At 46.7% G+C, this 11,089-nt stretch overlaps 1 protein-coding gene across 1 annotated transcript; it reads right to left on the reverse strand.

The window, feature by feature from the left end:
- Positions 1-1,572: 1,572 nt before the first annotated feature.
- On the reverse strand, positions 1,573-6,061 carry LOC136045492 (patched domain-containing protein 3-like). Its single transcript, XM_065731416.1, has 4 exons — positions 5,232-6,061; positions 5,016-5,137; positions 4,428-4,573; positions 1,573-3,430 (listed from the first exon to the last, which is right to left on the reverse strand). Exons 1-4 carry the CDS (start codon positions 5,970-5,972, stop codon positions 1,845-1,847), a joined length of 2,595 nt encoding a protein of 864 aa, XP_065587488.1. The 5' UTR covers positions 5,973-6,061; the 3' UTR covers positions 1,573-1,844.
- Positions 6,062-11,089: the final 5,028 nt, after the last annotated feature.

The raw sequence follows: 11,089 nt of genomic DNA on the forward strand, positions 1-11,089 counted from the left end.
AGTAAGCTTCTTGATTCTCTGAACTCCTTCCAGAGCTGCTTCTCAACAACAGTGCCTCCTGGATGTGAGTGCTTCCTAGATGGTTATGAATTTAGGCTATGCAACTGTGCAGGGCAGATCACTGCAGGAGGCTTGCTGCCCTTCTCACCCCACCTTCAGGTCTGAGTTCTTTCTGGTTTCCCCAGTTCCCACAAGGGCTGTGTAGTGCTGCAGTGGGAAGCACTCTCAAAGTCTCTGCACTGTTAAAATCTTTATCCCTGCCCCAGGAGTATCCCCAAACCCACTCCATCCCCAGACTCTCTGCCAAGCAACCGAGCAACAAGCCACACGAAGCTTAAACTTCAGAAAAAAAACCCACATTTATTTATGCAGATTCATTGCAAAGAGGTTCGTTCTTAACTCAGTAGTGCTCACAAGGGAAAAATAAGTCCAAAGCCTTCAGAATTACAACATGGCAGACTGGGAAATTCATTTTCGCAGGATAGCTACCTTAGCCCAGGAGGTGACTGGAGCCAGCAGCTTTTTGGTTTTGCTTGTGCCATGTGTTTCAGAGCCAAAGCCTGCCTGCCCTCTCCTCTTCTTTCCCTTTGCTTCCTCGCCTCCTTGTGGTGATGTAAAGCAACTCTAGGGAACTCTTCAGGAGCTGGAGATGTGTATGTGAAACCTGGGAGGCTGCAGTGCAAACGCTAAGTCACAGCTTGAAACACTGATTGAACACCTGGTAGGAAGGCAGGACATATATCCCAGAATATATGAAACCTGCTGAAATTATGAACTCAAATCTGGTAAGTTTTGCCTCGTCCTGATGTGTTCCTTCGACTGAGAACACAGATATCCACATTTAAACCAGGTTTCAGAGCTCCTTTTGTGTTAATTAAGAGAAAGGAATTTCTGTAACAACAAAATCACAAGTAAAGTCCATGTACATTAACAGGCATAGGACCTTAAACTACAAGTCTTGCTTTTTTCCACCAGAAGTGAAAAGAACATAAGATGACCTGCTCAGCCTTGTACATCTCCCTTCCACCTGTGGTGCTTTCCTTATTCCCCTGGGAGATGTCAGACACTTTTGCTGTTCTCCAGGACACCAGCTTCCCTGTGTTAATGAAACCATCAACAGTGAAGGTGGCACGGGCTGCTGGCTGGCCTGACAGTGCTAGGGTGGGTGAATATATTCTGCTGAGCTGCCCTCAGCGAACTGCACAGAAATCTCATGGGAAATAACTTTGGCAGACCTGGAATTCATATAACCCCTGGGGGTTCACAAGAATTTAACTTCTGCATGGGCTCTCCTCCCTGCCATGGCGCACTATCTACTGTGATGGTTACTCAGGAGCTCTGCACGCAGCCAATCGCCGACAGCATATCCCTTTGAAAACTCTTTGGAATCTTCCTAAAGCTGCATGTTGGTTAATGTTAACAAGAAAACTGCACACCAAGAAAAGACGTACCTGAATGTAAAACGTACATCAGTTTGTCTTCTCTACAGGTTTTGTGTGTTTCAATAAATAACTTACAAAAAAGTTTTAACATAAAGGTTGTTAAAAAACTGTTGTTGACAAAAGTCAAGTACAAAAAAATGACAAAATGTAAATCCATACTTTTTCTAGAGAGCCTACTTTGGCAGACAGTTGGACTAAATGATCTCTAGAGGTCCCTTGCAACCCCTACAATTCTGTGATTCTGTGCACTTTCATTTCTTCTGTTATTTCATGCCTGGCTTTTCTTAAGCCTCTGCCTCTCTGTTGTATTTATGAATCCATAATTCCCAACCTCATTTCTTACATTCCCTGGAAGTCACTGCATTTTAATCCACATAAAATATATAACATTTTACATTTAAATTAGGGGCAGTCTTTATTATCTCTGAATCTAACGTCTTGAATACCAGATTTGCCAAAGTATCCAAAAAAGGTCAGAAATACAGGAATAAACACAAGACCATGAAGTGCTCCAAACAAAATGACAAGAAACATGATCTTAAAAAATGTTCTGAAGATGTAGGTTTTTGCTGCAGCCAGGACAACTACTCCTAACACAGTGGATACTGCTCCTTGTAACACTGGGTAACCAAGCTGGTGCAGAGCTCCTATTGCCTTTTCATTGGCTGACGACTCTCCACTCGTAACAAAGGCGTAGGAAATATGCGCAGAAAAATCTACCGAAAATCCTATACAGATGACGAGGTTAATCATGGATATGGAGTCGAGGCTGATGTCCCAGAACGTCATGAAACCAGCAACACCAATGATAACAGAAGCTATAGCAAAAGTCACCCACAAGCAACACAGTGGGCTGGGAATAAGCAAAAGAGAGACAACGAGCATTGCCCCAGCAGCGACGACGACATTCTGAATGGTGTTCTGCACTATCACCAGGTACTGATCGTAGTAGATGAATGCTGGATGGTACACCATGAGTGGAACCACGCACTGCTTGGCTCTGTCTCTTAACTGATTTAACAGATTTTTCTCATCAACGGCTGAGGTGACGTTCACCGTCTGGAGGAAGAAGCGTGAAGCTGCTATTTCATCCCCAGTCTTGTTAATGTCCCACTTAAAACTGGGATAATATTGGAACAGTACAGATAAGTTATTAATGAAATTATCCTTATTGTTTATATTTATTAAACCACTTCCAGCAATTCCTGTGTATACTCTCAGCCACGACAGTGAGAAGTTCTTGTCTACATAGGCAATGTTCTCTAAATCCCGTGTGCAAGCCTCAATGTCATTACGAACAGACTCATTCCAGTACTGTACGCTGCCAGTAACAACAACCATGACCCTGGGTCCGTATTCTGAAAAGTATCTGTCATCGTCATCGTAGTATGCAATAACGTAAGAGTCATCGCTAGCCAGATTTCGAAGATCGATGCCCTCCCTCATCTGGGTGCATCCATAAATACTGCCACCCAAATACGCTCCATACAGCAACACCACAAGAAGCTTGATCCAGCTCCCTGTCAAGAAAGGGCCATAATACTTCTGAAAGAATACGCTCATTGGATGTTCGCTTTCTGCCTCGCTGGTGTCTGGCTCAGGTGACTCACTAGCACAGCTGCCTATACAGCATGCGTTATACAAGCAGGACTTCTTTCCTACTTCCACTTGCATACAAGTTATCCAATGTCGGTTTCCTTTCACCCTTTTATGATTTAACGCAATAACTGCCCCAAAGAAGGTAATAACATATACATAGCAGAAGACAAAGGCAGTGCCGGTATAGAGGCAGAATGATCTCACTGAAGGAAAAGCAGTCCAGGTGCCAATGAAGAAGGCCAAGACATCTGTGAGAGTGGTGATGGTCACGGAAAGCGCCGCTTCCCTGTAAGTCTCGGCCAGACGAGATTTGGTGTCTGATTTTTCTGCCTTTCTTGAGCTCTGCTCCCAGGAAGCGATCATGATGAACATGTCATCCACGCCAACTCCTGCAGCAGGAGAAAAAGTTAACTCCACGTTGCACAAGGCGGCTTCCACTGACACCCGGCAAAAGTACAAAATGAACACCATTTTAGGCTACACAGAATTTTCAAAAAGCAAGCAAGGCTACTTCTTTAGTGCTGATGTGAGTTTAAGATACAAGAAAAACATCCTTTGGATGCAGTTGGCACTACTGCCTTTCAGAAACTCATAGTGACCTGTTGATCCTTCACCCAGCTCTGCTGAAGGGCTGAGCACACCTCACCCATCTCTTATCCTGACATTTCTTATCCTTATATGTAGAAGCATCTTCTGCAATCTTGGCTTCACCACTTCAGCAAATTAGACCTATTATTTCTTGCTTGGTCTTCTCAGACAAGGAGAAGTCACTGAAGTTTGCCAGTTGCTCCCATTCCCTTTTCAGTCTCCATTTATCTTCTTTCCTCTAATAAAGGACTGTTAAGAAAAATCATTATCTCTAACATATACGAAACAAGGTATGACTAATGGTATCAGGGAAACCTCAAGGGTCCTTGAGATAACTATTAGAAACAGTTTTTTGTTTAATCATCAGTATTTTCCTAAAAACATCTGGCAGCAGCACTGAGTGTGCCCCCCCCCCCCAGTTTCCTCTGCACCCCAACTTCTGATTCTGATGAAGCTGTTTCCCTAAAAGAGCAGTTTCCAGCATACCGTGATTAAGGAGCACTCTCAGCAGTCAGCCCTCCTGCTTGTGCCTGTACCTTTGAGTTCACAGTGTACTGCAAGTAAAGGTAGTCAATGTGCAGAACGCTGGAATGAAGGCTGGCACTGTTTTTTTGAAAGCAGACCTTCTGTCAGAGGACAGGCTGTGGCCCACAGCATGGGTACACTAGTTTGAATGGCTCATCCTGCTTTAGGAGGCTGAAGGAAATTCTATCTCCACAGCAGAAGTGTAACACTGTCAAGTTGTTTTTTTTTGCTTTTCCCTTCCTACCAGGATCCCAGCACACTTTTTCTACTTACCAAGAATAAGAAATGGAGCATTTGCTACAGTTGCCACGAACGGCACTCCACAGTACAGCATCAATCCGAAGCTGCTTAACACAGCTAAACCAGAGGAAAGCACTCCACAGCATGCAAGCCAGATGTTATTTCTTACACAGCTCAGTCTGAAAACATTTTAAGGGATAGCTTAGTTACATGTCAAGTACTTCATCACCGCATTTGGCACGACAATTGAATACTCAGCAGAGATATGGACCATATCCCATCCATGAAGAGAACCTAATGAAAGTTGGTATTTGCTAGGATGGCTTCTAAGTGTCAGCATTAACACAAAATGAATTAATACAGCAGGAGCTAGATACGTTATTTGTGCTGGCCAGGTACAGAGAAATGCACCTGAGCGTAAATGTGTATGAGTCCCACTTAAGCAGATGAGGAGAACACTCACATTGGAAAGAGCAAAGAAATGTGTTTTGCCTATTTTTCCATTTCACGAGGGCTGCGTCTTCAGAACCACTTCAGTCAGAAGGGGCCCAAACTCCGGCAGCCCCGGAGCGGAAGCACAGAGGCGGCTGCTCGCAGCCCCGGGGCTCGCAGGTACTTTACCTGAGGCAAGAGACGACGGAAAAGGTGATGGTCAGGAAGTAGGTGACGGAAAAGAGCGGGATCACGCTCTTGGTGTTTCCTTCGAACTCCTCTTGCCTGGACAACGAGGTGAAGTACGTCACCTGGTGCGAAAGCAGAGCGCGGTCAGAGCGAGCGTCGCCGGCCTGGACGCCGCGCGGCCCCGCTCCGCCGCAGCCCCCCCCGGCCCGGCGCTACCTCGACGGCCTCGAGGCGCAGCTCCCGCAGCTCGGCCGAGAAGTTCCGCAGGAACGCCTCCAGCCACGCGCGGCTCTCGCCCGCCGCGCCGCCGTCCTCCCGCAGGTAATACGTCAGCTTCACGGCCCGCGCTGCCTCCACGCGCCCGCTGCCGTCCGTCCGCACGCCGCCCAGCGCGGTGCCCAGGAAGGCGCCGCCGCCGGCGCCGCCGCCCGGGAAGGGCGGCCCGGGCACGGCGCTGCCGTTGGCCAGCAGCGGCAGCAGCGGGTTGGCGACGACGCAGACGCCGTCGCTGCGGGCGCAGAGCCGCTCGTAGTCGGCGTCGCGCACCGCGCCGTCCAGCCGCAGCACTTCGTCCCGCGCCGGCGAGTCGAGCACCGAGGCGTCGTCCCGCTTCGTCGCGGCGATGAGCGCGGCGTACGCGCCCTCCGTGGGCAGCCGCTCGGCGGAGAAGCGCTCCGAGTCGTCGGTGGGAAAAAACCGCCGCACGAAGTCGCGCTCGGCCTTGGCGGGCCCGCCCGTCGGCGTGAACTGGCCCTCGATGTCGTTCGTCTGCAGCCCCGGCAGGAAGACGAAGCCGGCGCCCAGCCCGGCCGACAGCAGCAGCGGCACCAGCACGAAGGGCCAGGGGCAGGCGGCCACGACGCGCCCCAGCGCTTCGAAGAGCCGCGTCAGGGGCCGCTCCACGCAGTTGGTGTTGCTGCAGGAGCAGCGCTCGCGGGGGAACGGCTGCTGCCCCATGGCCGAGGCGGCGGCACCTCCTCCCCGTGGGCGCACCTCACTCCGGAGCTCGGCCTTTTGTCGCGCGGGTTTATGGCCGCCCGTTCTTCTCCGCGTAGCGGAGGCACTGAGCGCTCCCGAGCCGTGCCGCTGCGGGCCGTCCCCTTGCCGTCCGGTGGCCGCGCCCTCCGCCCTTCCCGCTGCCTCACCGCGCCCTCCGCCGCGCCCCGGGCACTCAGGTGGGGCCGCGGGGCCGCCCGTGGTCGGGTGTCGGGCGGGTGCCCCTCCGCCAGGCACGGCTGCGGTACGCCCGTGTCCTCTCGCACCGTCTGGCTGAACAAACGGAGGGGGCTGAAGGGTGTGCACAGTGTGGGTGCGTGCACAGGGGAAGAATTACGAGGGAAGGACTTGGGAAGAGCAGCAAATTGGGCTGGCACGATTCGCTCAGGTGAGCTCCTGCGTTGCTCATGGCTGGGGGTCTAGGTTGCTACGCCTGAGCTCTGTAAAAAAGTTGGGGTTTGATTTTTACAGTTGCAGGAGTAGTCTGGAAATGTAACAGCTCTTGTGCATGCCAGCAGGGCCTGAATGTTTCCCATTTGCAGGCTCATTTCTGTGCCCCTCTTTGGGACTCCAACACAGCGGGGTTTCTTTATCCAGCTGTCTGTGGAAAGTGCTTTGCCAGATATCTGTATACAAACAGGAGACATTCAGTCCTGAGCCGCTGGACAAACCACTGAGGCCCCACTTGTGTGCTGAAGTGCTATTACATATGGAACATCGATACATTTTTTCATCATACCATCTGCCATAAAATAGTGTCAGGTATGCCCACCCCATTTCTGAAGGAAATTTGACCAACATGTTCTTTACAGTGCCCACTGTAGTACCCCACAGTAACAGGGGAGCTGCTTCCTCGCCTGATGTAGCCTTTCTATTAGGGGTGGATGTTCTCTGTTGGTTGCCTAGGTAGTGTCTCTGTTTGAATGCGACTGCCATAAAAAACAGGTCTTTGCCTCCTGTGCTTGGCAGCAACAGTCTGTATCTGTGACTTTGAACAATATGGTGGGAATGATGGAGACGTGGCCTGGTGATGTGCACTGCTGTGTGGTGAGTGAATTTATGATTACTTCCATGGAAGCTTATCTGCTTAGATAATAGCCATTCCGAAGAGAACCTTGACATTATTTTGACATCAGGACGTGGAACTAACTGATATTTATTCAAATTGAAGATCTCTTCCTTGCTTTTGGAATGCACAGTGATTCTGTGGAATTGCCATTCACCGAGCAGTGTCAGGATGAGTGACTGCTGCTCCTCTGATTGATGACGAGAGTGGCATTTTCTGTGATTACGAACCTTAGGCCATGCAAGAGGGGACAGTGTCAGTGCAGGCAGTCAAATCTTATGAAAAGCTGTGACTGCCTTATGTAACATGTCAGAGTTGTCGATATGTGTTTGGAAGGCTGTGGGGCTTTTCAGGAACTTGTGTTTAGTTGTGCTTTTATTTTTAGGAAGAGTGTTCCTGGTATGTTCTGTGTGAGAAAGAATTGTCTTGAGCCACATATAAAATATAGAATATATTTAAAGTCTGTAAGTAAAAAAATTCTTCATATATTTAACATTTATAAAGAAGCAAGAAAAATGTAAAACTAGTGGGATATTTGACCTTGTTTTTGTGAAACTAATGCATCAGTATCCAGTTTGATGGAAGTGGTTGCAATTCTCAGTGAGTTCTCAAGGTGTTTGTCAGAGGTTTTTGATGAAATTTTGCTTCCTGTGCTTCATCCTTGAAAATATTGGTTCACAAATGTACGTACTGCCAAAAAGTGAAGACACTGTAGAAGACTAATTCTGAACAAACTGATCTACAGTTGTATTAGGTATCAAAAGAATAAATACTCAGTATCTTTCACTGGGGACTTCCCAGAACCAGTAGGTTTGAATGGAAAATTAATCAGGATACGCTGGGGATGTTGTCAACTAAGCAAGAAAACTCAAGATCCATGAATCTTAATAATTTAATGAAAATTACTAGCGAGTCATTGTGAGGAGAATAGACTGGAAAATTACTTCCTCTGTGACTTTTGTATATAAATATTGTGTGATTTGCTTTGTGTGGTGCATGATCTGAGGGAAACCACTGAGCACCTCGGCTTGCTCAATGCTGAAATAAATAAGCAGTGTCTCTCCTGAGTTTGTGAAGATTGACATTGCATGCTGACAACAAATCCAATTTTTGGACAACATGAATAAGGTGTGACTGTGAAGCGAGGGATATTTTTCTCTGGTAAGAAGAGGTCTTATGGAAGTCTGATAAAGAGATGTGATCAAATTTTTGAGTTGCATATCTGATTGCAACTTTGTACATTCTGTTTGAAAACTTAGGGAAAGTGTTTATGTCAGTGGAAAATGGAATCACAAATATACCAAAGCATTGATATATTTGTTCAGCAATTTTGAAATCTGTGCTCAAATCCCTTTATCAAAATGGAAAACAAGACTGCATATTTTTTGCTGTTCACAGGACTGTGTTTAGCTGAAGTATCAAATACATACCATTATTTGCTGTAACTTGAGTGGGCACTGCACTGTGCCTTCCCGGTTGCCTGATTTCAGCCCAGACAGTGCTGATTGCACACCTGTGTTTGGTTGTTGCTGAGTGACGGTTGTGTGCCTGGGGCCAGGCCAGGCTGCTAGGCCAGGAGAGCCACCACCATGATGTCCTTGGATGGGGGCAGTCACAGGGCAGACTGCATTGGGCCATAGGTTGGGCATGCCCGTGCTGGGTGATAAGCTGCTTTTATTGTTCACAAGTTGTCCATAAGTAGTGCCTCCTATTTATTTCCATGGAAACTAAAACAGGTACAAAGAGCAAAATAACACTGCTTGATAGAGCAAATTCTCAGCTACAAAACACTATTTTTTAACATAGTCACTGCCATTAGCTATGCATTTTCACCGGCAATGCCATGCTCTTAAAAATCTGCACCAGTAGAGGTGACCCACTGTCACTGTCGCTGCTGTTGAAATGCACCACCCACACCTCACTGTGCTCTCACCCACTGGTCTCCATGAACATTCAGCAAGCATCAGTGAATGTCAGTGGGTGTAATTTTTTCTTCATGGAGGAATTCAGTTCCACAACTTTGTTGCATACGTGCTTCCATGTCAGGCACCATTCTGTCAGACTGCCCCTCTGCTGCCATCTGTCACATGGCAACAAATTGCCAGGAATATTGGCAGGAAGGTTCCACCTCTCCTTCCATACGACCAATATCTGCCTCTGATGTTGTGGGCCAACATAATAAAATAGGAGGCATTACTTTCAAAGCAGCATCTGCACATGAGAATGATTGTCAGAATTTCAGTTTGTTAATACTGATTTACAGAAAGACAAGGTGAGCTGCTCAATTGTATTATTTAAGATCCAGGAATATTTCTTTTAGAGCTGATGTAAATAAAAATTCCCGTCTGTACTGTGATTTCAGAATCATGAAGAACACTCCGAATTACAACTGTAAAACCTTGAGGTGCTATCATACTATGCAAGGTGAGGATAATGAAGAACCTCATCAACTTTTCTATCTCTACTCCTTACATAAGAGTTATATATCTTTTTTCCTCAATAAACATAAATTATTTCAAAGCTTCTGTGGAAACTATAAATTCGACCTCTTTGAACAGTATCTTATCAATGAAGAGGATATTGTCTTTGCAGGCTGCTGTTTTTTTAAGTCTGTAAGCTTCCTTGTAAAATTCCTGGTAAGGTCAAATAAGGGTAACAAATGAGATAACTCGAGCATTCATGATGTTATCTGTGTAACCTATAAACTTTCATAGCCCTTCTCATTTCATTTACGCAAAAATAACTGTGTACTTCACTTAGATGGAAGGTTTCTGTTAATCAATATCTGTAACACTTTTCCTGTGCCAAGAGGACTTTAGCAACGTTATCTCCTTCTCACATCAATGAAGGTTCTCCAGGCATATATATTTATTTGTTACTAGTGTGACAATCTGAGCAACATATCCTACTATTGCTGTTGCACATTTGGAGTGCATGCAGTCTACATGCATGAATCTGTCTGTGACTATATTTTTAACTATTTGTGGATTTAAACCTTTTTAAAAAAAAAAAAAAAAACTTAGCAAGTAGAATGATCACATCAAGTACAGAGCTGCTTCACAAATGCCATTGTTTGGTCTACTGTTAGTTTTTCATTTTGTCTCCTTTTTCCCCTATGTGATCTGCTTTGTATGTCTCCTAAAATCCTTCTGTTAATTCAGTAGCAACAGATGGTTGTATGCTTTAGATCTAGGATTTCTATCTGATGCTTTCTTAGGTATATTTCAGTGACAACCTTGTTTTGTGTATAGGAAAGCCAAGATACACCGAGAATGGGGACGTTCCCTAGGGTTTCTGTTTGTACAACTATCTCACAGAAGCACCCTAAGAGTGAAAGAGTTTGCACTTTCAGATTAACTGAAGTTCCTCTTGTGAGACTAAGTTCCTGTTCCACTCTTTACCTGACGTGTGCTGATGGTGAGAAAAAAGAGCTAAAGACAAGATGACACCCAGAATCAACCATAACATGGAAACCTACTCTACCATCACCTGCAATGGAAACTCATGTGAGTGATGAAGTAAGAGTTGACCAGGCAATTAAGCATTAAGTCCCAGAGACAGCAAGACCAAAAACTTCCCCCGTACCTCCTCAAATTTCAAGACTTAGCCTTCACTTGGATCTGAGTGAAAGATGGGAAAACAAGGAAGATGCTATGCTGGCCCTGAGGACATCACCCCAAGGGTTTGGCTGCCAGGACCCTGAGTACACAGGGCAAAGGCAGAGGCGACAGCGACCCTGGTCTTTGAGAGGTGGACAGAGGCTCCCAGTGGGGCTGAGGGAATACTGCAGACAGGGCCCAGTCATGGACTGTGGAAACTACCTGTGCCTGGCCACGGCCCACAGTCTGTGTCCAGACCCAACCACAGGCCTTCCCAGACCTGGCTCAGCTCATGCCAGTCTCCATGATGATGCCCAATGCTCAGGGCTGCGGCTGCTAAAAGGTTGGACACTCATGTACTAGGTGATTTCCAGAGATGCCTTCCAACCCCTTTGATTCATAGCATTGAAACC

This window comes from Cyrtonyx montezumae, unplaced genomic scaffold, assembly GCF_038088225.1.
Source record: "Cyrtonyx montezumae isolate F1298 unplaced genomic scaffold, pur_monq_1.0 scaffold_14, whole genome shotgun sequence".
Taxonomy (NCBI): Eukaryota; Metazoa; Chordata; class Aves; order Galliformes; family Odontophoridae; genus Cyrtonyx; species Cyrtonyx montezumae.

Coding starts and splice junctions, on each gene's coding strand:
- LOC136045492 (XM_065731416.1), bottom strand. CDS start 5,972: ATGGGGCAGCAGCCGTTCCCCCGCGAGCGCTGCTCCTGCAGCAACACC. Junction 5,138..5,231: donor TGCGCCTCGAGGCCGTCGAG/GTAGCGCCGGGC, acceptor CTTTCGCACCAG/GTGACGTACTTCACCTCGTT. Junction 3,431..4,427: donor TGCTCCATTTCTTATTCTTG/GTAAGTAGAAAA, acceptor CTCCTGCTGCAG/GAGTTGGCGTGGATGACATG.